Here is a 25,927-nt window from a genome sequence, read left to right as displayed (position 1 = left end):
ATCTATCTATCTATCTGTCTGTCTGTCTGTCTGTCTGTCTGTCTAGTGTGGTATGAAGCAGTTTTAACTTATAGGGGAAAAATTCAACGTATGAATACCACTAGCTTAGCTTAAAAAAACATATTTGACACTTGTGTTAATCTGTGTGGTTTGAAATATCAATATTCTTTGCTGACATGGTATCTTTATTTAAATATTGTTTAAAAAGTGTTAAATGAGGCAAAAACAAACAAATTAAAAAAATATCTTCTGGTCATGGTGTAGAGTACAGTTCATTTAAGAATAATTTGTAATTGATTTGTAACAGAATAATTGATTGTACATTTAAGTTCAACTTATAATATTTGTAAGAGACTTTAAACTTTTAACACTTTAAACCAGGTCTGAGTAAAATCCAAAAGATACAATCATGCAGTCATGTAAAGCTGTACTATGCTATGTCAACAATTTATTGTTTACTTTCAAATTACTTTCTTCATTTACCAATTCAATGAAAAGTTTCCACGGAGCACTGAAAATCAGAACAATTAACGTGATACAGTCAAAATACAAAACAAACAAACATATTTTACTGTTCAGCCAACCATCAGGATAGTGTTTGGGATACTGTTTTCATCAAGGAATGTACAGTAAACTAGCTAGCTTGCTAGCAACTTAATATTACTTAGTCCCTAAAAAATGGTAGTTAGTTAGCTAATTGTTTCATTTAAACTTTAAGTTAGAAAAGAAAAACTGTCCATAAAAACAAACAAACAACCAAATAAAAACCCTGTAGGTTGTGCCTACCCTGAATCACAGCCGTGCCGATAATCAATATAACCACACTCTTGCTGGTGCGATATTGCTTAAATATACATGGGGACACCATCAAAAAAAATGTTTAATTATAGTTAGCAAAAAACTGTTGCTTAATAAGACTGATTAATACAATATAATTTGCAACAATATCTGACCAAATTCTGACCAAAATTGGTCAATTAAATGTTTTTATTAATTACGGTATTATTAGTTTTATACATACATACATAGTGAATCAGCAAATGTATCAGCAAAAACTGCCCAAAATTAACATCCCAAGTGTTTTTCCAGACAAATATAAAAAAAATATCAAAAATAAATGGAGGTTGCAGATTAAATAGTTTTTATTCAGTAAACCAATTGTATTGTATTTATTGTTTTAAACAACTTTTACCTAATAAATTGGATTTTCTCATTAAATTGTTTTCTAAAAATAATTTTATTAATTTTTTTTTTTAAAGTAAATATATTATTTTTTAAAAACCCTAATTTTAAATCAAAAGTGATTTACTACATGAAAATGAAACAGAGGCCTTTTTAATCTGCCAATCTGGCAACCCTAGGTTTTGCACGGTCCCTGGAGTGAACTATTCATCTCTGAGTCACAGGGGAAGCGGTCGGCATCCAGTCACAACACAAAAACTCCCCTCCCCTGGTGAGAGAATGAGCTCGTCCATACAGCACGAGGGCAGTGACTGAACCTAAAGAGTTAAAAATCAGCGGTAGGGGACGTTATTACTGAACTTGGCTAACTAAAACAGCGACAGTTACTATCACAAAAATATATTATAACCACACAACTACAATAAAATCATAAACATATTACAACCACAACGAAACGATAAATATCACATGTAAAAAAAACAAAAAAACAACAACCAAAAAGCAGAGAAAATGAATAAATATAGATAAATACGAATAAGAATACTTGTCTGCGATATTACTTGAGATATGTAACACAACCATAAACAATAATGTCCAGTATACAAAATATAAATAAAAATATAAATAATTATAATTTGTGAGTAATTTATGTTATATTTATACTAAACAACTACATGAAAATTACAATAAAATATTAAGGTCACAAATATTTATTTAAATGGCATTTTCTTTTTAATCAATACGAACACTAACAGAATTATAATCACAATTATTCAGCATGTACATTAAAAAAAAGAAGAAGAAGAAGAAGACGTCTACCTCAACATCAACATAGACACAAAAAAGGCGAAAACAATTTTTTTTCACCAGTTAAATTTAACAGGTGAATTAAAGTGAATTCAAATTCTCTTCACTATCAATCAGGCAGAAGTGTTTCAGCTGCATGTGCTGATCTGAGCCAGACTTTTGAAATCCTGAAACTTAAATCTGCTTCAAGGAAAAGCTGATATTTATCACAATATCAATTTTATATCATCATTTTAACACTGCAATTTTAAAATGTATTTAAGTTTACTCAGGGTACAATCATCCAAACAATATATTTTCTCATTCCTCTGTGATGTATGAAAACAATATAATAGGTACAGTGTACTGAATAAAGTTTTTACGAAGCTAAAAATAACTCAGGGTTAGAAAACACCGCAAAATTAGCGACATCTGCTGGTCAGACATAAAAACACAACTCGCCACCAAATGTGGAATAATTCTTCCGCTTCCTCTTCTTCTTCTTCCTTTCTTTAACAATGGACATTGTCACAAAATATAAATTTATCCCTTTTATCCCTTAAGATCCTGCAGAGCTCTTTCAGGTTTCTCAGCGGGAGCTTCACTGAGGAAACAGATTGCTATCTTCAAGTAACATTTTTTTTTGCCTTTTTCCCAATAGAATGGGACACTGTTATCAAAATGTAAGCCCATTATTATTATTATTATTATTATTATTATTATTATTATTATTAGTAGTAGTAGTAGTAGTAGTAGTAGTAGTAGTAGTATCATTATAAAGCCCCCCCCCCCCCCCCCCCCCCCAATAAATAAATAAATAAAAATTAGTCGTAATGTTACTTGTAAGATACAATTCTGATCACAACCCAACATATTGGTGCACATTTCATTCTGGGAATCATTAAACTATATGTACAAGAATTTTAATCTGCAATGACTTTTACTTCTATGAAATATATACTACTGTTTATGAGAAGGAAGAAACATTTAGATATGAGCAAATAAAGTCCAACCAAACTGAAACAGTTGAAAATAAACAGAGAAAAAAAACACCTTAGAATAAAAAATATTCTTATTGTTGGATGGATGGTGTTGTCCTATGGTAACTGACAGTAGTGTTTTACTTTATAGAAAAACTACACAACTTCTCCTGTTACAATTTTAAACTAAATGAGACAGATTTACCTAAACACATACTTAAATTAGGGGCAGATTTAGTGATTTGGGGGCCCTAGGCAAAATACAGGAATGGGGCCCTCATTTCAATGTTTTAATATCAATATTTACATTTTCAGTATATGTGATTTAGCACTGATAATTAAATATATATATGATTTGCATTTTGGGCGCACGGTGGCTTAGTGGTTAGCACGTTCGCCTCACACCTCCGGGGTTCAATTCCCGCCGGGGCGGGCACACATGTGCACATGTGTGTGCGGAGTTTGCATGTTCTCCCCGTGCTGTGGGGGTTTCCTCCGGGTGCTCCGGTTTCCTCCCCCAGTCCAAAGACATGCATGGTAGGCTGATTGGCGTGTATGAATGGGTGTGTGAGTGTGAGTGTGCCCTGCGATGGATTGGCACCCTGTCCAGGGTGTACCCCGCCTTGTGCCCGATGCTTCCTGGGATAGGCTCCAGGTTTCCCCGTGACCCTGAAAAGGAGTAAGTGGTTGAAGATGGATGGATGGATGATTTGCATTTTTAGGGGGCCCGTGGCTTCTGGGGGCCCAAGGCAGTTGCCCACCTTTGCCTAGTGCTAAGTCCGCCCCTGACTGTAGCAGAAACATTCCAACATAAAAACACAACTTGCCACCAACTTTGGAATTCTTTTTCTTCTTCTTCTTTTCCTTTTTTCTTTTATTTTTGTTTCTGCTTCTTTCGTATTCTTGTTTATTTTTCTTCTCCTTGTTCCTCTTGTTCTTTTCTTCTATTTCCTTTTCTTCTTCCTGATCTTCTTCCTGTTCTTTTTCTTTCTTATTCTATTTATTTTTTTAGTCTTTTTTTCTTCTTCTTCTTATTGGTAATGTGAATGGCCAAACTGTAAAATTGTTGGTAACAGTAGTTCTGCTTCATGTCAAGCCACATCACACCGCCCCTGAGCACACTAAGAACCCTTAACTATACAAAGATCCAAAGTGCCCCTTTTTCTACAATGAAACCAAACAACCCAGAGTGGAACAAAACATACCACTAGTATATCCCACAGTTTTGAGTATATCACTGTATATGCAATTGATCATGTCTTAAATGAGATACTAAACTGACTAACCACACTGACCACACTGACCACACACACACACACACACACACACCTGTGAAAGAATAACACCGTTAATAAACTCATTTTTCACTATCACTGAGGGAAAACTTCCAGTCTGCACAACAGGAAGTCATTTAGAACGATGAAAGGCTTGTGGGTTTCACACTGTATGGCTTAATTACAAGCAAGCATCCAGATGTTTATCGCTGCTCTAGAATTCCCAAAGCTCTGAAATATCTAAAGGGCATAACGTTTTAAAGAAACCACAGTAACATAGTTTGTGAGGGTGAAAGTGATTGCTGAAAAACCTTATTGTAAGACCTTTGAGTCTATCATAAACATAAAGCAAGAGTACTGATAAGTATAAACATATTAGGAAACACTTTTTCTTTCTTTTCTTTTAAGACTTTACCAACAGCTAACCAAAGTTCTTGTGAATTTTGTGCATTGTAAGCAAACCAATAAACTGATAAAATGATAATTGTGGGTCCCCAAACAAATCCAAAAGAACCTGTGTATTTTCCCCATATGAATTATAAGAGCAAAATCCTTATAAACAGAGTTGTTGTTGGGGCCAAGGAAACAACAGCTTCAGAAAATTCACTGTATAAGGTTCCTTTGTGAAAAAGAGACAAATAGCACATTACCAATATGAGACACAAGGGCACTAGAGAGGGAGGGGGGAGACATAAAAAAATGTCTTATATTCAATGGTCTCAGCTACTCTGGACTGCGTATTTTATTACCATAAATTCAATTTATATGATAAGTTTCTACATGTGTTTCTTCTCAGAAAGAGATCACCACAGAGGGGATGAGAAAAAAGGAATGATGACAGACAAGTATTAAAAGTGTAATAGCAACCAGTGGGAATGAGAACGTTGGCTTGGTTCCACAAGTTCTGCACAATCTGCATTCTGCACGTTTACATACACACTTTCACATGCATACTACAGGCCACAAGTTTGGAACACTACTATTGCTATGATAACTTAGTAAAGTTTGTAAAAATGCAAAAAATAGTCTACAATTAACTGTTTCGATTATTTGAGTTGCCCAACTTCTTGCAAGTAAGACATTTCAGACCTTTATGGCTGGCGGTATGTGTTTTTCACATTGAGTGGTCAAGTTCAGCATGTTGGAATTTGATTGGTGAGAAATCACCATGGTCAGAGATGACTGAACTGACATGCTTCAATCAGATGATTGACATGCTACAATGCTTTATTACTGCTTGCCTTCAGAGCCATGGTGTGTAGTGAATACATATGGATCATCTATGAGGTTACATACAGATGGTGGTATATTAAGATTTTTAAGTATTAAATAATTAAGTTGGGGGCATGGTTGCTTAGTGGTTATAACATTTTTTGTGCACCTCCAGGGTTGGGGGTTCTAATCCCACCTCTGCCTGTGTATGTATGCATGTTCTCAATTTAGCATAGCCAGTTCACCTACAGATATACTTTTGAGATGTGGGATGAAACTGGAGAGCCCAGAGAAATCCCACACAGACGTGGGGAAATATGCTACACAGAAAGTAACCCAAGCTCACATACACTACATGGCCAAAATTTTGTGGACACCGGATAATCACACTCATACCTGCTTGTTGAACAACCCATTCCAGATTTAGTCCCCTGTTTGCTGTTATAATAACCTCTTTTCTTCTGGGCAGGCTTTTCACAAGACTTTGGAGCTTGGCTATGGGGATTTGCCAGGAGTATTAGTGAGGTCAGGCATGCACTGATGCTGGGTGAGGAGGCCTGGGGTGCATTCAGCATTCCAGTTCATCCTAAAGATGTTCAGTGGGGGTGAGGTCAGGGCTCTGTGCATGACACTTGAGTTTTTCCACTCCAACCTTGGCACACCTTGTTTTAATGACCTATTTTTTTTGTGCACAGGGGCATTGTCATGCTGGCCTCTTACTTCCAGTGAAGGGAAATCTTCATGCTACATTATATAAAGACATCCTATACAATTCTTTGGAATCCACAGCCATCTTTCAGGTATCCATCTTTAGGCTATGCATAGCTATAAAAAAAAAAAAGAAATGGACTGCAATTTGTTTTAGAGTAAAGTTTAAAGGGTAAACTCATGCATTTATCTATGTTAAATATGTACTAAAGGTACAAAAGGTGGGCTCACGGTGGCTTAGTACGTTCACCTCATGCCTCCAAGGTTGGGGGTTCGATTCCCGCCACGTCCCTGTGTGTGTGTTTGTGTGTGCGGAGTTTGCATGTTCTCCCCGTGATACGGGGGTTTCCTCCAGGTTCTCCGGTTTCCTCCCCAGTCCAAAGACATGCAAGGTACCATGATTGGCATGTCCAAAGTGTCCGTAGTGTATGAATGTGTGTGATTGTGTCCTGCGATGGATTGTCACCCCGTCCAGGGTATACCCCGCCTTGTGCCCCATGCTCCCTGGGATAGGCTCCAGGTTCCCTACGACCCTGTAGGATAAGCGGTATAGAAGATGGATGGATGGATGGATGGATAGAAAAAGGTGTACACTTGAGCAGACCACAACAGCCAGAAGAAAAGGTAGTGTAGTACTGTTTTTTTTCCTCAGAGTGTACATCAGGATTTGCGTAAAGCTGCTTTTGTGATAATATATATTGTTAAAAGTGTTATATAAATGAAATTGAATGAAACAGGTGTTTATATGAGTAGTAAAAGCAGTGTTAGAGAAGAGTGAAGTGGTGTGTTAACCCCATGTCGCGGCCTCTAGTGGTAGCAGGAGGCGGTGCAGTATGGCGGCGCTCTCCGCGCTGGGACTGGTCCTTTCGCAGCCATTTTCTGTCCAACCACACGGCCGTTTGCAGACGCGAACCAACCAGGGCTTCATTGCAGGTTTGTATCTGGCTTCGGCCAATGATTGCTAACCGATTTCTCGTTAGCTCGAATGAAAATGTCCGTCTCGGAGAGATTTTTTTGCTTGTTGTCTATCTGAATGTGCGATTGAAAGCAGGAAGTGTCGAGAATAATGCTTAATTAGGGACAGGTTTGGGACTGTAGTTCGGTATAAACCACAAGGCCCAAACTCTCTCCTGAGCTGAGGATCTCTTTGTTGGACAGGAGGCTAGCTACCGACATTACACTGCACAATTACAGTGTCGTATAAAAGCTTACTAAAGATTTCCTCTCCCGGGCAAAATGTCACCAACATATCCCCGGCCGAGCCCTCTGACTAACCTCGGAATTATGTGCATTGCTGGTATGTAGTTATGTAGAGATCATTTAATAAGAATCTTAAATATTTGCAATTATGGTGGACCGTCTTATTTCAGCAGGAACCGCGGCTAGCGAGGCATTTCTCCTATTGGCTAGATGGCTAACTGTCCTTAGCTGTTGTCAAGCTAATTTTAAAACCAAACAAAGAAACACAAAGCATTTAAATTGGGAAATAAATACGCCTAATTGTTGAATTGTATTGTTTTTGTTTATTTTCTTTCGTATAAACTCATTTCGAATTGGTGTACTGAATTCTAGTGAACTAGCTAGTTATGTTGGAATAGGCGCGCGCTTTAGCTAACTAGCTAGCGTTGGTAATCGAGAAATGCAGGTATCTTAGCGGTTCAGTTTGCACAAGTTTTATTTGTTTCATTATCCTGACATAATTTTATGGTGCATTTTATTTTCAGATGGACGGAGACAGTACCACCACCGATACCTCGCAGTTGGCCATAACGAGCGACTATATGACCAGTGGCCACTATGTGTTACAAACGCAAGAGGGCAAGTTAATAGCTGACTTATACATTATATAGAAAACATATAATGTATTATATCTTAAAAAGCCCACACACTATATATAAAACATAATGTATTATAGTTTAAAAGCCCACCCAACGATGGCTAGGATCAAAAACATTTCGTGTGTAATGTAATGAAACAAAGCTTCAAATGAGTTGGTTCACGCTACATATCTCTAGTCGTATCGTGTTACTAACGAGTTAATGCCTTCATGGCAACTGGGAGCTCCGGATATAGTCTAAATTTCCGAGTTTCCAGACAGAGTGTTTGATATCAGCATGTTATATATCAGTAGTGTAGACTGAAATATAAATTTAGGTGTGCTTCTGGAGATGCAAGGTGCGCCACAACCGAAGCCCCAGTGAATCAGACCACTTGGCTCAACTCACTAATAAGAGTCGACTCTTTGTTCTCTCAAATGGCTCCATGCCAGTTATGTTTTTTTTGTGTGTGTTTAAAAAAAAAAATTGTTGGTCTTTGCTTATCTGTTGCCTAAAAGCCATCAATAGCAGCACTGCATAGGATTACGCAAAACCCACGGCACAGCTACTAATATGGTCAGCAATGAAAAACCATTAACTAAACACAATAACGGACAGAAGAACATCTTTATTACCCTGAGCTCACTTTAAAGATGGTTTCAGTTTGTGTTGTGTATATACAGTTGTATAACCAGCTGTGCCATAACATGCGTCCTCCAAGTCAGATTATACCCTGAAGATCCTCTAAGGATAGACCTACAATTAAAGAAAACTACTCTCATTTTGCTTGGCCAGAAAATGGAGTTGTTTTCTTTAATTGTAGGTCTATCCTTAGAGGATCTTCATGGTATAATCTGACTTGGAGGACGCATGTTATGGCACAGCTGGTTATACAACATGATTGAGATTTTACAGGGATTGTTTTGTGCATTGTAACAAGTAACGATCTAATCGCACAGTCTAACACTGGCTTAAATTATGTTTCACTGAAATCCCAGTGTAAAGTTTTGATGAGCTCTCCTTCACACAAAAGCGATGAGTAGTTTAGTTGCTTGTTTTGCACATGTACACTGCCCTATTTTGTATCCTCTGGCAAAAAGCACTTGTATTTGCTCTTAAAATTCATTAGCAGTCACTCTGTCTATATATTATTGTAAAGATTTTGGAAGTAATGAGTAGTGTTGTACATAAAATAACTTTTATTTTATAATATAGCCTGCCAAACTGTCCAATTACACAACAAAAATTGAAAGTAAATATGTCCAGCTTAAAAAGTTATACTTTTCTGATTTTTATTTATTTATTTTTACACACAAATGCACTGATCTTTATAGATTTCTGAGGGATCTCCTAAATCTGTCCACCTGAATTGATTAATATTTGAAATCCACCATATTTTTGGTCATGCACACAACCATGTGTCACGCTGCCATGTTGAAATAGTGTCATAAGAGTCAAACTCAGAATTCAGAGCTATTAAAAACCTTTAAGATAAAGGGTCAAAATGTTCATGGTGCAAATGTTCATATGTATTTCGTCTCTATCTAGATGATGGCGAAGAAAGTCTTCATGACCATGAAGATGGCAACGGTTGCAAAGACAATCTCCGAGAGCAGGATATCTACCTGCCTATTGCTAACGTAGCTCGCATCATGAAGAACGCCATCCCACAGACGGGAAAGGTTTGTGTTTCATTCATTCACATACTCCAGTTATCACAAGTCGTGAATGTTTTGCTGAATTTGATTATTTAAAAAAAAAAAATTATTAATTTTATTTTGCTCACAGATTGCAAAAGATGCAAAAGAATGCGTACAGGAGTGTGTGAGCGAGTTCATCAGCTTCATCACTTCAGAAGCGAGCGAGCGATGTCATCAGGAGAAGCGCAAAACCATCAATGGCGAGGACATCCTGTTTGCCATGTCTACGCTGGGTTTTGATATGTATGTGGAGCCACTTAAGCTTTATCTGCAGAAGTTCAGAGAGGTATGGGTTTATGTGCGCACACACATCAAAAAGTGTTCTTTAATGTTGGTGTAAAGGAGTAGATGAAGGGATGTGGTGTTTTTTAGGCGATGAAGGGTGAGAAGGGAATTTCTGGAGTGGCAGTCACAGAAGGCCTGAGCGAAGAACTTACAGAAGACAGTTTCAGTAAGTATTGAATCTTTACAAATAAACATTTATTTTACAATTGCAGACATTTAAAGTACTTACTGTAAAACTTCAAGTTTTATTGGTTTAAAAAAAAATAGAATTTGCAATGAAATTCTTACTTGCATGTTTTCAACGTTACATCAATAGACATGCACACAAATTCTCTACATTGGTGGCAAGTGTTACAGTATTAAGATAAATTGTTAGTTATATTTTTGCTGTTGACTAAAGTTGCAAGTGCTGCGGTGTTACAGCAGAGTGTAAAGCTACAGAAGTGCTCAGGCACCAAAGGCTGCGTAATGCTGCAAAAATAGCACAGTGATGGTGATATACAGTATATAAATGTCATTAGTGCTTTATACTCAGGGTTGAGGTTTTTGCGTTGCAGCAAATCAATTACCTGCTGGATTGATCACAACTGATGGCCAGCAGCAGAACGTCATGGTGTACACCACATCGTACCAACAGGTGAGTGTGTCTGGAGATCCACAAAGTGCACCAGGTCGAACGTAATTTTGATCCTAAGTCAAGTTGTAACGTCAACCCTAAATCATAGCTCAAAAGGAGTTACTTTAAACCTTGAGCTGTGTAGAATGTTGGTTGCACCGCAGACCTTTTAAGGTATGTTGTAACTAGTAGTGTGTAAAATGGTCGTAGCGCAAAACCTTCAGACCGATGTAATTCACCATCACCAGCCAATCAGAAACGCCAGCCGATATAAACAGGAAATACTACGTCCATGTTCGAGATGCAGAGATGTCTCTCTCTGGATAACCTTTTATTTCAAGCAAGGTCTGTCTCGAGTCATTTTAACACATTTTTAACAAAATCCTATTAGTCTTTACAAAAAGCGGTGATTCAAATTGTTCGTCTTTATATCTGTATTTTATGCGCTTGTTTTTCAACACTCTTTTAGTAATACTTCATAGCAACAACAGGTAACGAAGCATCTACAAATTTAATCTGTATGGTTTAAGTTATAACTTAAGGCTATATTAATGCTGCTTGTTGCAGCCATTGTTCTAGTAGCTGCCATGTACCTTCAAATTAGGCTATGGAGGTTCTAACATTGTGTTTGTGCAACTGGGTGCTTTTTTTTTTTTTATATATATAAAGGAATACCTACCATGTCATTTAGCCGTTTCATCAAGTCAGCTTTGTAGAAAAAGCAGTTACGAACCATAGCCTACGTGTTGCTGTGCTCAATTTGTCAGCTCCTTTATACTATGCATCAATGATACGGTGTGATACTGAGGAAGGTGGTGAATCATTTTCAGCTGGGACACTGACATAGTAGTATTGTGTTTTTGCTGGTGTAAATGTAATAGGAAAAACCCACTAACACTCAATGGCCACATCGTAAGTGTACCGATAGAGATTCTCTCTTAGCTTGCACAATATCTCGAGCATCCTTTAGCTCTTTATCAGTGGTCTGTATTGTATACATAACCAGTGCACTTATATGATGGCTAATACCTGATAAAATAGTCAGTGAGTATGGATTACACGCCATCTTATAATGCAGCTTTATAATGTTAACTAGTTTGAATGGCAAATTGTTATTGAAAGATATTAAACTCTTAGTTGAACCTTCTTAATACTGTTTGACTGACTGACACAAACACTCGTGAATTTTTAATGATTATCTGAACGTTTCATCCTTTTTTTTTTTTTTTTTTTTTTTAACCTTTTGCTTTTCTTTTGTCTTCTTTAGATCCCTGGTGTTCAGCAAATCCAGTTCTCATGACCTGGATCAGCTTTAGACCAAGCACTTGTCCACGGACTGCTCTCTCACCTTGTAAAGTTTTACTGGTGGTTTTGGAGAACAAGATTAATGAGGAGTTGTGAGCAGGGAAAGAAGAACCTGCTAGCAGAGAGCCTGAATTTGTAAATTTTCTTGATGTCTGTAATTCATGCAACAGTCATTTGTTATGCTTATATAATATGTTAATTTTAAAACAGTCTAAGGTCACACTCTCTGAATGAAGACCGCTAATAATTTTTGTGAGTTTTCTGTCCCATGTATTTGTTAGTTTTTAAAGGTTTGTGGGTGGGTGTCTAATACTGGGTTTACTTAAACACAATAAATGAATTCTCATTTGATTTCTGTTTGAATCATAAAAGATAAATAACTTTGTTGGTTGTCAATTTCATGTTGATTCTTAAAATAAAACAAAGGAAACGCATAAGTTTGGAAAATCGTATCCAATGGAAGATATATTTACTTTTTTAGATGGGTAGTGAATGAACATATCTTGCATGGAGAGTAGTAACTGAACAGAGGTCATGAATTTGCAGTGCTAAATTTGAACCAAAAGTCTACCTTTGACAGAAATCCTAAGGAGAAAAAAAAAACAAGACAAGGTATACTGTTACCATTCTAACATTGATGGTTTCCTAGAAAGAATGACATGCTATAACTTTTATTGACTTATAGTCACATTTAATATTGTAGAACATATGAAAAGTTAGTTCCTGTTGTCACTTGTTAAAGGTTATAACCAGTGTTGTTTTTTCCTCTTTTTGTTTGGTTTTGAAGTTAGTAAGATGAAAAATGCACCTAGCTGTCTGTCCTGAAGACTTTTCAAAATTTAAGTACAGCTTTATCACTGACTATAATAAACACTGACACTGGAGACATAACTGTTAAAGATCTCGTAAAAGAAAACTTCATGTAAACAATGTCTTTAATCAGTTTATGTAGAGGTTGTGTAAGAAAACGATTATAGAAAATGAACCAACTGCTTCTGCATATACTTTCAAGTGCAGGGGTTTTGGGGGAACACTGCAAATTAAACCATCTAGCCCTTGAGACTGAGCAGTAAGTTCTTTTACAGAATATAAAATGAATTTTCTTGAACCATTATTAACACAAAACTGGCCAAACACTGATATATGCCAACATTATGGCATTATGACATGATACCAGTTTAAATGGTATTTCTTTGCAGACTTTGTTTTTTCAGGAAATTATCGAAGGGAATGTTTCAAATGAAAAATATAAAAAAAATTAGTATCTGCCTACACCAGTAAAAAGGCAGATTTGGAAACAAACACTAATCCTAGCTAAAACACTAATATGAAAAAATAACATCTTAGAAATGTTTATGTACAACAATCAACAGTATAAAAAATAAGTTAGAAAACATACATTTACAGCAAGTGCAAATGCACTTGTGTACATAAAGGTTATCTGTAGCTGAGACTGAACAGAACGTTAGTAATAACATAATAAAACACTGGATGGGTCCTGTGAATATCAGCCCAGTATCAGAGCTGATCTGAGAGTGAGAACGGTTCCTCTGCAGCCATCATGAGCTGGAAGATTCAAACAAAAATACAACTTAATTAGCTCCTCCATTGATCAGTCATTAGCGATTACAGCGGCTGATTAAATTTCTTCACTATAAAAACCACATCTGTGTTATACTTAATCAAACAGGGAGGGCAGTGTGCTACTTATCTTACCTAATAATGTCGTCTGGTTCACGATCGGTAGGGCTGGAGTCTGGTTTTAATGCTGATTTGATTTTATTGCTCTCTGTGGGACAATAAACACAACATTAAGAATTTCTCCTGCGAATGTGAGTAACTGGCTACCATACAATTGGAAAAACTGCTTCACAAATAAAGTTACAGTGAAAAAGTATTTGATTTCTAGTATCCTGTTTTGTTCTGTTTTTATGTATATCACATGCTAAATAGATTTAAATCTTCAAATGAAATACAACGTAAAACAAAGTCAACCTGAGTAAACACAATACAGTTGTTTTTTTTGTAAAAAAATATATATATATTGACGCAAAAAACAGTTATCCAACACTTATCACAAATATGAAAAACTTGGTTGTGCCACCTTTAGCAGCAACAACTGCAACCAAATGCTTCCGATAACTGGAGATCAGGCTTTCACAGCACTGTGGAGGAATTTTGGCCCACTCTTTGCAGAACTGCTTTAGTTTAGCCGCACTGGAGTGTTTTCAAGCATGAACTGCCCATTTAAGGTCCTGCCACAGCATCTCAATTGGTTCAAGTCAGGACTTTGACCACTTCAAAACTTTAATTTAGCTTTTTTTTGTCATTAAGAGGTGAATTTACTTCTATACTTTGGATCATTGTCTTGCTGCATAATTCAGTTGCGCTTGATTTTCAACTTACAGACTGAAGACCGGACATTCTCCTTTAGGATTTTCTGGTAGCGAGCAAAATTCATGTTTCCCCTCAATTACTGCAAGTTGCCCAGGCCCTGAAGCAGTAAAGCATCCCCACACCATCACACTTCCACCACCATGCTTGACTGTAGGTATGATGTTCTTTTTGTGGAATTCTGTGTTTGGTTCATGCCAGATGTAATGGGACTCCTGTCTTCCAAACAGTTCCACTTTCGACTCATCAGTTCACAGAACATTCACTACTATGCCGAGTTTTTCCATTTGGAGATAACGGCTCTCACTGTGCTCCTTTGGAGATCGAGAGCCTCTGTAAATAACTTTGTAACCCTTCCCAGATATGTATTTCAATCACCTTCTTCCTCATCATTTCTGGAATTTCTTTCACCTTTGGCATAGTGTGTTACTGAGTAAGATCTTTTAACCAACTTCATGTTGTTGTAAAAGTTCTATTTACGTGTTGAATTGATTGAACAGGGTTTGCAGTAATCAGGCCTGGCTGTGTCTAGTCCAGCTGAACTCCATTATGAGTGCAGTTACATAGATTTGGGGAATTAGTAACTATGGGGGCAAATACATTTTCACACAGGCCCAGATGGTATTGGATAACTTTTTTGCTTCAATAAATAACATTATCATTTAAAAACTGTATTTTGTGTTTACTCAGGTCACCTTGGTTTTATCTTAGATTTTTTTTTCAATCTCTGAAACGATTTAGTATAAGAGATACACAAAGAAAGAAGAAATCAGGATGGGGCCAAATACTTTTTTGTCTACTTTCTACACACACACACACACACACATATTCCCACGCACCTTGTAGCCAACGGATCTGAGTGGCGGGCCCGTAGCCACGTTCGTTCTTGGCGGCGATGCGGAACACGATGGCAGGACGAGCAGAGCAGTCGATGTATGCGTTACTCAGATTTGCAGCGTTCACTGTACATGAGGTTTTGGCACCGCGGTAAATGCGTATAAAGGTCAGATCTCCCGGCTTCTCCGAGGCGTTCCCTCGTGCCTTCTTCACTGCCAGGTACATGGAATATTCCTGAATTTTCCCTGATGCGTTGGAGGGCGATTCCCATGTGATGTGTACTGAATCAGATGCCTGAATCATGAAGAATAATAGCAGGAGATGACCACACTTATAAGCTGCACCGCATATAAAAATTGAATATGCTGAAAATGTAATATGCTGCCAATATATTGTAAAATATCAACAGAACACCTTATTTTTTTGTAGATATTTCTGCATGAGTAGCTGTACCTTGGTGATCTTGACAGCAGGAGGTGCCTCTGGGAATCCAGGATGGCACGTTTTAAATTCCCCAATGGGACTGAAGTCTCCTCGGCCACAGCAGTTTAGGCCTGCCACTCTGAACCGGTAGGTAACATTAGATGCGAGCTCCTGCTTCTTCCGTCCTTCAAAACTGTGAGGTCCTGGCATCTTCCATTAGATACGAGAGAGCGAATTATATTGAGCAGTTGCATAGCTCCAAAAATGTGCAAATTTGTGTTTGTGCCGTGTTCACAGACTGACCTCGCTGTCACTGGAGATTTGGTCAGTGCTCCCGTTCTCAGAGGGTAGATAGTAGTGTGTGACCTCAGCGAAGAGTGTTTTAAATATACCAACATTGAACCATGTGGAGACTTCAGCTCTTTCACTCTGCAGTGGATGGGGCAGATTATCAGAAGTTTGTCGATTACAACCACAGACATTTCACATACACACACAGAGTGCAAATCTTTACCTGTCCTGAAGTGTTGGGTAGATTTTCATGTTCTGTGGATTGAACAGATTAAAACGAGTCTGTGAGTGAGAACAATAACTGAGATCTAACTGTGAGCAACATTCTCTGAGGTAGACGTGTGCATCGGGACGGGGATGCCTTAGGACCAAACAATAAGAGATGGGTATTTTTTGCGAGAGGGAGCAGGCCATTACATACGAAGCTTGCGTGACAAAGAAAGTCCATGTTCCTTAACCTGAGAGTGTATATAGAGCTCGCACTGTGCTGCATGACGCATGTAATGCTTTCATTTATTCAGGTTTAGCAATTTTTTTTTCTGGTCAGGGTCACGATGGAGTAAATTACTATTTTGTTTATATTTTGAGAACAGAACCAACAGAAAACCAGAAAATATGTCAGGCCGGTGCGAACAATTACTGCAGGAGCAGGCAGGAATTTGTCAAACGTTCTGCACGAAGGGGTGAGATTAGTCAGAATTCCTTCGGGAGGGAATGAGATATAAAGAAACGCACATGTCTACTCTGAGCAGAGCTTTTACCTTGCAGCTGCTGAGATTCAGTCCCATTCTGCTCATTTGCTTCTTCTGTCACAGGTCTCAAAGAGGCCGCCTGCTGCCTATTTACTGTCAGTATTAAGGAAATACAAACAGGCACATGAGCTCTGGTAGACTATGATTAAAGAATAAATAAATAAATATAAAGCATGAAGATGGGGAAGGGAGTGTTACCGGACTCATCCGTGATGATGCCAGCTACAGGATTGAACTCTAATTTGTTCTGTTTATCTGTGTTCTCTGCTCTGGCTTCACCACCGCCAGCCCTCTCCTGTGGGATCACAAAGATGTCCTAAAAAACACTTTTTGTAATTTCAAGACATTTCAGTTTATAAGCATAATTATGTGTATTTCACATACGCAGTGTTTAGTCGGTGTATTTTCCCGCTCGGTGCAGGTGAGAACACAGTTTACACTCGGGCACAGAACGACAGCGTCTCTGTGAGGTTGTCTTTTCCATTTCTAAGTGAACTCTAGCACAGGTATGAGAGATGAGAAATCGATTCAAAAAAGCGATGTGATGGGTTGCAGCATTCTTCTGTAGATCCAAGCTGCTACACTAAGCTGCGAGGCACAATCTAAACCCAAGGACAGTGCTATACAGCTGCGGAAATGCCATTTGTTCTGGATATTTGGACTGACTAAGCAAAAGAAAAAATCTAATCATTTATTGAACTCCTGTGCCATGTTCTCCATGCTCAGATGATTTTCCTGTTGCTGTAGGTCTGATCAATTAATAAGTTTTATTAGCACGCTTTCAGTCTTATACATCCATCAGCCACGTTTTGGTTTGTATTTCGGTTTGTTGAATTAATGTGAAGTGTAAAATGAAAACAAAGCAAACAGCAAATGAACCAAAATTGTCAATATCGCTCTGATTCAGACTCGGCAAATGGACTAATAGGTGTGAAAGCGTCCTTAGAGCTGACAGGATCACTTGGAGAGGCTTGAAGTGGTGCAGACTCCCTGGAAGTGGATTTATTCATTTCTTAGAAGTTTTAAAAGTCTTTAAATGTACACTACCGGTCAAAAGTTTAGACACACTCATTCTTTATTTTTATTCTCCCCTCCCCACATTTTATAATAATAATAATAAAGTAATCAAAACTCTGGAGTATCACAAATGGAACTATGGGAATTAGGTTGTGATAAAAAAAATCTCAAATAAATCAAAATAATTGAATATTTTAGCGTCTTCAACATTTCGGTCCGAGTCGTCCGTTTAGAATTTTAAGTCGTCCGTTTTATTTTTGTAAATACAATGTTAGTTTTCTAATGAAAGAAATGAATATGTTGGCACGATTATATTTTTGTCAACAACACCAATTTCAGTGATTTAAATCATACACCTTCAGATCAAAAGGTTTTTAAGATCATGAGAAACATTTCAGTCGAGTGTCCACAAACTTTTGACCGGCAGTATATATGACAGAATCAAAGGTATTTTTAGCCTCGTTCTTTCCTCTGTTGTGTTGCATTTCATACCTACAGCAAATAACCTACAATCTACTTTTTTAAAAGCCTTTAAGACCCTGCAGTGTCCATCACAATTATGTTTAACTTCTCATATAATATTTCTATTTAAATTCTCAGGGGGTCCTAGTATTATACTGTGGTCTAAAGGGTGCAATAAACTTTCCCACATTTTTCATCCCTGTTGAAATGTCGAATGTGGCTTGCTGTATAGCTCTGACCTGTAGCTTTGAACTCTCGTGGTTTCCATTTCCGCGACACGGTTCAGACTCTGGAGGAAAAACACTACAGTTAGTGTCTGCTGATGGAACTGGTGTCTTCTTTCTGAAAACTAAGCAAATGTAAATTTTCCAACACCCTGAACACATACGTGTATGAGTAGGTCCCAATAGAGGCTCCTCCCCCTCTGGCAGACTGGTGGGTGGGGTTAGAGTGTCTGGCGAATCAGAGGCATGTGTTTGGGAGGCGAGAGGTGGAGCAATGTACTGCAACTGAAGCAGGTAGCACTCAGCTGCAGGTAAAGGGTGCCAGGCTACATGCAGCATGCTGATAGTGGACTTGACCAAAAACACAGCAGCTGGTGTTGCTGGCTTCTCTGTACACACGGTGAGAAAAGTGTTAGCTGTCTTTATTTCACCATTCAACAATCAATATGATTTTGTCAATAATTCCAAAATGTTACCACCCAATGAACCATGTAATAGTATTAAATGCCCTATATTTTTATTAATATTTTTGGTAAATCAAGCTGTTGGTTTATATTAAATACTTAAATCATGAAAGGTAAGGTATACATGAATAATATTTTCCAAGACCCAGATTTTATACAGTGCCCTCCAGAATTATTGGCACCCTTTATGAAAATAAATAATAATAATAATACATTTACTCATTTAGCAGATGCTTTTATCCAAAGCCACTTACAACTACTACTTACTATTATTTTTTTTTCTATTATTACTATTACTTTTATTACTATTACTACTACTACTACTACTACTACTGCAAAAGGAGTTTCCTTGGGGGTGTCAATCATTTTTGGGACAAATTTCGGAGAGACACATTATTTAAAAAGACACAGTAGTTCTAATGAGAATTATTTTTTTGTTAGAACAAAGGGAATTATTGTGGGTAATGTTCATATTATACAATAATATTTGCTCATTTTTATGAAGGGTGCCAATAATTCTGGAGAACATTATCTGTAAATAGGCACTTGTACTACACGACATGAATTTGTTTGGGTTTTTGTTCATGAGTTTGTTAAATTAAACTGGTTTAATTTCCAAAGTGCACCTACCTTTAAACGAGTACTCATTTAAAGATAAGATACATTATAATACATTAGTGTAAGTGTATTATTATTATTATTATTATTATTGGTCTTTGGTTGTACACATGTTTATTAATTTTATTTACTTAACTGCTATTAGCTTTTTGTTTAATGGCTGGAATTATTAGTAATTAAACAGTGCTAAAACACATGAAATGCCAGTTGTCGTTGTTTTTTTGACACTGTATGACATAAAAATGATTTAGTATAGTCAAAAATTGCACAAACAGACCATTCACATATTTCCATTTTTTAAAATGTATAGAATTGTGTTAAATAAGTATGACTTTAAGTTGATAAATGATAAAACAGGTCTAGGTAGTGGACTCAGATTCCTGGACTTACACTATATTAAAGATCATTCACAAATTTGCTTTTTCAGTACCTCTCAGCTCATCTACTGTATGTACTTTACACTAAATCAAGAGTCTTTAAAGGCTGATTTCACCTGTTTCCAAATACCACAGGTCTTTGAAGCACACTTGGTAGTTCCGGCTTTTCCTATAGCCGTCCCGTCCACTCCAGATGTACAGGCGCGTGCCGATGGCTACAGCGCAGTGACCAGTGCGAGCTTTTGGCCAGCAGATATGACCCTCCTCTTTCTCTTCCTCCTCCATGACTGTGCCTGACTGCCGCTGTTGTTGGCTCTCAGGGTTCAGACCACGCCACGTCATTGTGTCTTAAAGCGAGGTCAGAGATTATAAAATATTTATATAATAAATCATCACACATCCCCGAAAAATGGCAGCCCATATATAATTTCATAACAAAATAAAAACAGTTTTTAACAGATAAATAATGTCAATTCATATAATTTTGGGGTGTGAGATACATACCAAGGTTTAGCACTGACATAGAGTTAGTACAGGTCCATTCTGCTCCTACAGCGTTCTTCTCCTCTGCAGGAACCCAACCACCAAACACGTACATCCTACACACAACGAGAAAGGAGAAAGTTCAAGACCTGCACATATTTGCATGTAAACCTAGCCAGTGTGTCAGGATAAGCAAGCCTACCCTAAACACGTTAGTGATTTCCTTGAATAAAAAAAACCCCCAAAAAACCGCACACTCATGCCAAATATGGTAGAACAGTGAAAGCAAAACAAAACTAAATATGCAAAGCAGGGGAAGTGCATGACCAGCGGTGTACGGATGAGAAAGCTTTATTACTGGTTTCCAATCACATTTGAAGAGTGTTGACTTCTCGGTGAAGGACAGGGTCCTGCAGTTTTAGGTAACGACCAGGTCATAGTGTCTGAAAGAGAAATAAACATCAAAAGAGTCACAAATAAAGGCTGAAGAAATATGTAGAGTGTGTGGGACAATCTGTATTTTCGTACATTTTTCTTACTAGATACTAGATATTTTTCTTACTAATATACACGTCTGAAAAATACTTTTTGCTTATGGCGCATGCTCTTTACTCGGGAGCTCATAATAAAACTATAGCACTCTGAAAATGTACTGATTTCTGCTATTTGCCATTCAAAACTCTTACACTCAAAGCTTACCAACATCCAATTGCCACAGATCTGATAGTCTATTCCCGCACATGCCCCCGAAAATGAAAAGCTTTGGGCAGCTGCCACTTTTTCCGCCGAACGCCACGCATGTGTGAGACTCCCTGGGCGATGGACCTCCTCCTTTTGTTTCAGGGATGATCCAGCCTTTGACTCCTGACTGCGTCTGTAGCTCCAGCTCGTAGAAATCATCCAAATATCTGCAGAATGTCACACGTGAACGAATCAGTGCATGCAAGTGTTGAAGAGAGTAAGACAAGCATGAGCATAAAACCCCTACATCAAACTGGGGATCTATTAATCCAGTACTGAGTGCTGACTCTGCTTTGAAATGCACCTCGGAATGGTCAGCTCAGTTTAACGAGAGGATCTCCGCACTGGATTGGTATTAAGTATAAGCGAATACACTCATATCTTGTATTAGTATCATATTGAAAATGGAAAAAATGGGATAAAGGCATCTCTAGATAGAGTGACTACACTTGTTAACACTCTCGAGCAATCTGGGTGCGGACTCGGCGCAGTATTTCAGCAGATGAAACCGAGCGTGTGAAAAAAACATTGTAGCAGAGAAACTTGAAGACGTGAAAACAACCTGGACTTAGTTCAGCGACTCCACTGCAGATCCTCTGGGTCAGCCAATCACATGAATTTGTACAAATTATATTACAAAGGGTTTTTACAAAGTAATATTAGTTGCTCAATTTTCAAAACTTTGTATGCGAGGAATTTACATAGCAGGTCACGGACACATTTTTTATTCCTTTTCATCTACCGATCAAACTTTTAGAAACACTCATTCTTTATTTTTATTCTTTTAACAAGTCATCAAAACTCTGGAGTAACACAAATGGAACTATGGGAATTATGTTGTGATAAAAAAAAATCCAAAATAAATAATAAAAATAATTTAATATTTTAGCATCTTCAAAGTAGACATCCTTTTCAGCTAGAATTTCCAGAAATGTATTCTTGGCGTTTTCTCAACCGATTTCTTGAGGAATTTCCCTGAGATGCTTTTTAAACAGTATTAAAGGAGTTCCCACCTACGAGGGACTCTTATTGGCTGCTTTTCGGAATATTTCGCTCTGAGTCATGCGTTTAAAAATATATATATATTTTTTGTACATAAAATGTTAGTTTTCTAATGAAAGAAATGAATATGTTGGCGCGATTATATTTTTTGTCTACAAGACCGATTTCAAACGTTTAATCCTACAGCTTCAGATCAAAAGCTTTTTAAGATCATGAGAAACATTTCAGTCAAGTGTCCACAAACTTTTGACGCGTAGTGTAGGCCTAAATAAAAATATGTTAAAAAAAGTTAACAACATAGAACGGTTGAAGAATCCCAGACGGAAAGGTTCTTTCGGGGAATGAAAGTGTTTCATTATGGAACCGAAAATGATTCCTCTACTCTGAGGAACCCTTATTTTTAAGAGTGTACCCCTTCAAGAGTGTACTCGCCGTGGCACGTTGCCATTTGGGTCTTCACTGTCATTGGCCAGCCCTCCAAACAGGTAGCACTTGTTGCCGTGGAGAGTGAAGCTGTGTCCCAGACGAGGGCACGGAGGTAAAGCGTTCTTCGGTGGCCGCGGCTTCAGTTTCTTCCACAGCCAGCGACTGGCCTACAAAGATCATGAAGCAGAAGCTCAGCATTTTTATGGTTCATGGAATGCTCATGTTCTTCTCTTAATGACCGAGCGTTGTAACCTGCAGCTCGTAGAGACTGTTGCTGTACTGTCCAAACTCCACCATTCCTCCAAACACCAGGATGCGTGTGCCTTCACACACAAAACCGTGTGCGGCACAGCCAGGGGGGATGTCCCCTCTCACTGCGGGAAGAAACCACTGTCTGGAAACTAAAGGGGTAGAGAAGGAAGGAAGTAACATGTGTATGAGTGCATTATTGTTGCCAGGTTCAGTTTTCCAACAGAATTCATTAATGATTAATAATTAAACAAACTGAAATCCAGATTTCTACACTAGGCTGAAACCAAGTTCATCACACACACTAACACACACACAGGGAAACTCTACATACATCCCTAATTTCCTCAGACCCAACTCTTGATCGCTACATTAGCACTGAATTCCTCCGAAATGTTACGGAAACATTGTAACCCTTTTATTCAACCAAAGAAACAAATAAAATTACTAAAATGACTAAAATCTACTTTTACTTTCTCCTCCTTCGGGGGAAAAGGACAATAGAGTAAACTGTGTTCATATTTATTACAGCCACAAATGTATTTCACTACAGAAGTCCTAAGAGACCATGCATAATCATTTTTTTCGTTCTTGTTTTCTCGTGATTTCAACTTAATTTTCTCGTGATCTCAACATAACAAAAAGCTTAAAAGCATTTAAATGGCATCTTTCAAACGTCATTCTGTAGCCATGCAGACGTCCCAGTTGGCAGGCAACGGAACTGACTGCACGCTCGGGGTCGCTATATTGTCTTAAAGGATAAAGATGTAGACCTGACAGCCTCTTTCTCAAGGGTCAGCCATGATACAGCACCCCTTGAGCAGAGAGGGCAGTTAAGGGCCTTGCTCAAGGGCCCAACAGTGGCAGCGCCGGAGCTTGAACCCCGACCTTCCGATCAGTAACCCAGAGCCTTTAACCACTAAGCCACCACCGCCACGACCGCTACTACTACCACAGCCACCACTACTACTACTAACACTACTACTACCACAGCCACCACTACTATTACCACCACCACCACTACTACTACTACTACTACTACTACTACTACTACTACTAATAATAATAATAATAGTAGTAGTAGTAGTAAAGTTCATTGTTCTTGGTATATGGGGAATAAGAAATTACAAGTCGACAGCTTATAAAAACATCCAGACAGCGTTTCTATAGTGTCTGTGTATGATAGAGAGAGAGAGAGAGAGAGAGAGAGAGAGTAAAATGGTGTTAATTGCTTGTACTGTATATATAGTTATTTGTATACTGTTAAAAATGCATAATTTCAGAAAATTTAATAAACTGTTCAAATTTAGTTCTTTATAGTCTCTTATTGAATATGCAACAATTGTTAGGTTTTATTGATAAATGATTGTTTTTACACAGGGCAATAAGAAAAAATAATTGTGGGCTTGGGGCCCGAAGTACAAATTAGCCAGGGGCCCAGAAACCCTAGTGGGACCCTAGATTGTTCTTATTGTCTCTTATTATTTCATATTGTGTACGATTCAATTGTGTACTGTATTGTCTTGTATTTTTTATTTATTTATTTTTGTCTTGCATTATATTGTTTCTTATGCCCTTTTTACCCTGCTTTTCTTGAGAGGAATGGACAAAATAAGAATTTCATTATGACAATAAAGCTCCTGAAATGAATTATATTGATGTGTTAACTTTTACACTGCATGGTTACGCCCCGAAAACGACCGCGTCTTAAAAACACTCTCCATCGGAGACTTAGTGCACTAGGTAGAGCGTAGACGCCATTATGTTATACTCACTTCAATAGGGAGCATGGTGCAATTTGGAATTAAGCACTCGCCTGCTAGACTTTGTCCAAAGTAACGAGCCAAACAAACTTGTAAGAAAGAAATGATTATTAGCATTGCTACTGTTCGCATAAACTAGCATTCAGCGCTACTCTCCTCTCATACCTGTGTTATAAACATGCAACTCCTCCGCGATTCCTTCATTTCCACCACCAAATACCACTATCAGCTCCCGTATGGCGGCCGCTCGGTGCCCGTGTCTTGCTCGAGGAACGGGGCCGGTAAACGCCTGCACGCGCTGCCACAGCGGAGCCTCGGTTCTCATCATTAAAATAATAATTATATAGATGTTTTTATTTATTTTAAACCCACTGTACTACTCAGACACTGAACGCTGCATCAACAGCTCTAGTTTTGTGTGGGAGGCGGTGCTCCTGTTGTGAAAGGAACGCGTTTCAAATCAACTACTATCCGTCTACTTTAACCCCTTACTCCCTTGCGCACTATAAAATACTTCCCAGAGATGTTTTATCGTTTTACTAGAGGTTATCAAACATTAAAGCAAAGCTTTATACATTTTAAGAATTTGCCTGGGACTATTGAAGAAATAATAAAATCATGAGACGTTAAAAAAAGAGGAAAGTCAGAACAAGGGGAAGTAAAGTAGGATGTTTTATTAAACTGGATGTACACTTCGCTTGCTCTTGTTCTCTGTTGTGCTCGCTGCATCTTTTCTCTTCAGCGCCCCCGTGTGGTTAGTCTCTGACTTACCGAAGAACAAATCTAACGCGCCAAAACTCTTTACACTACTCAACTACACTCTCAACACCTGGCAACCCAGTAACTTTTAATATTTACATATAATATTTACAAATAACTTTTACATGTAATATTTACATTTATCATTTACATGTAATATTTACATGTAATATTTATTTATTCTTTGTAGGATGTACCGCTGTAGGATAAGCGCTATGGAAAATGGCTGTATGGCTTTAACATTTAGGCCTATATTTAATTTAACATTTACATTTAATATTTAACATTTAGATTTATATAACATTTATCTTTACATTTAAAACATACATTTAACATTGAACATTTAATTTGATATTTAACGTGTACTATTTACATTTAACTTTTAACATGTATTTACATTATTTGCAATGTGTCATTTAAAAAAACAAAAAACATTATGCATAGCAAAACTTTGCACTGAAACTTACAACCGTTTACATAAATCACTATCTAAATGTATCCGAATGGCCTCAAATGAGTGCCGAGCCTTTAACATTTGGTTCCCCATAAAATACAACCCTGAAAAAAGAAACACTTTCGTTTTATTCACATTTATTACAGAAATTTGGGGATCAAATATATATTTTTTTAAACAGACATTTTTTCAGAACAATTAAAAATCAACTGTGAAGAAAAAAGAATGCCCATATGTAAGGGAAATGCTATAAAGAAATAACATTTTGGGACATGCTGTTATAGGAAAATAATCAACAGTGGAGAGGTGTGATGTGGCCTGATGCA

At 37.7% G+C, this 25,927-nt stretch overlaps 2 protein-coding genes across 4 annotated transcripts; one reads left to right on the top strand and one right to left on the bottom strand.

The window, feature by feature from the left end:
* The first annotated feature begins 6,948 nt into the window (after positions 1-6,948).
* nfyba (nuclear transcription factor Y, beta a) lies at positions 6,949-12,314 on the top strand. The gene is made up of 7 exons (XM_053650515.1): positions 6,949-7,075; positions 7,867-7,960; positions 9,508-9,641; positions 9,748-9,945; positions 10,032-10,110; positions 10,502-10,581; positions 11,828-12,314. Exons 2-7 carry the CDS (start codon positions 7,867-7,869, stop codon positions 11,858-11,860), a joined length of 618 nt encoding a protein of 205 aa, XP_053506490.1. The 5' UTR covers positions 6,949-7,075; the 3' UTR covers positions 11,861-12,314.
* Positions 12,315-12,405: 91 nt separating this feature from the next.
* On the bottom strand, positions 12,406-25,242 carry hcfc2 (host cell factor C2). 3 transcript variants are annotated; one of them, XM_053650514.1, is made up of 18 exons: positions 24,554-24,600; positions 24,401-24,477; positions 22,629-22,777; positions 22,383-22,543; positions 20,907-21,115; positions 20,566-20,650; positions 20,229-20,323; positions 19,841-20,071; positions 18,430-18,654; positions 18,281-18,330; positions 16,761-16,857; positions 16,572-16,655; positions 16,034-16,065; positions 15,823-15,948; positions 15,550-15,729; positions 15,099-15,390; positions 13,582-13,654; positions 12,406-13,431 (listed from the first exon to the last, which is right to left on the bottom strand). In XM_053650514.1, exons 3-18 carry the CDS (start codon positions 22,671-22,673, stop codon positions 13,425-13,427), a joined length of 1,992 nt encoding a protein of 663 aa, XP_053506489.1. In that variant the 5' UTR covers positions 22,674-22,777; positions 24,401-24,477; positions 24,554-24,600; the 3' UTR covers positions 12,406-13,424. The 3 variants fall into 3 exon arrangements, with proteins under 3 accessions (XP_053506489.1, XP_053506487.1, XP_053506488.1); XM_053650512.1 differs by lacking the exon at positions 24,401-24,477 and having other exon boundaries at positions 24,554-25,242; XM_053650513.1 differs by lacking the exons at positions 12,406-13,431; positions 24,401-24,477 and having other exon boundaries at positions 13,578-13,654; positions 24,554-25,242.
* Positions 25,243-25,927: the final 685 nt, after the last annotated feature.

The sequence above is a fragment of the Ictalurus furcatus genome, chromosome 19, assembly GCF_023375685.1.
Source record: "Ictalurus furcatus strain D&B chromosome 19, Billie_1.0, whole genome shotgun sequence".
Classification (NCBI taxonomy): Eukaryota; Metazoa; Chordata; class Actinopteri; order Siluriformes; family Ictaluridae; genus Ictalurus; species Ictalurus furcatus.
Note: the sequence above shows the minus strand (reverse complement) of the source record. Positions and strands in the feature narration are given on the sequence as shown.

What these genes read in the sequence shown, in the direction of transcription:
- hcfc2 (XM_053650512.1), bottom strand. Translation starts at nt 24,716, where the DNA reads ATGATGAGAACCGAGGCTCCGCTGTGGCAGCGCGTGCAGGCGTTTACC. An exon ending in TCTGTGGCAATTGGATGTTG is followed by an intron (nt 20,651 to 20,906) that starts GTAAGCTTTGAG and finishes TTTCTCTTTCAG; the next exon opens with ACACTATGACCTGGTCGTTA. An exon ending in TACCCAACACTTCAGGACAG is followed by an intron (nt 15,949 to 16,033) that starts GTAAAGATTTGC and finishes CATCCACTGCAG; the next exon opens with AGTGAAAGAGCTGAAGTCTC.
- nfyba (XM_053650515.1), top strand. Translation starts at nt 7,867, where the DNA reads ATGGACGGAGACAGTACCACCACCGATACCTCGCAGTTGGCCATAACG. An exon ending in TGTGTTACAAACGCAAGAGG is followed by an intron (nt 7,961 to 9,507) that starts GCAAGTTAATAG and finishes GTCTCTATCTAG; the next exon opens with ATGATGGCGAAGAAAGTCTT. An exon ending in ATCTGCAGAAGTTCAGAGAG is followed by an intron (nt 9,946 to 10,031) that starts GTATGGGTTTAT and finishes GGTGTTTTTTAG; the next exon opens with GCGATGAAGGGTGAGAAGGG.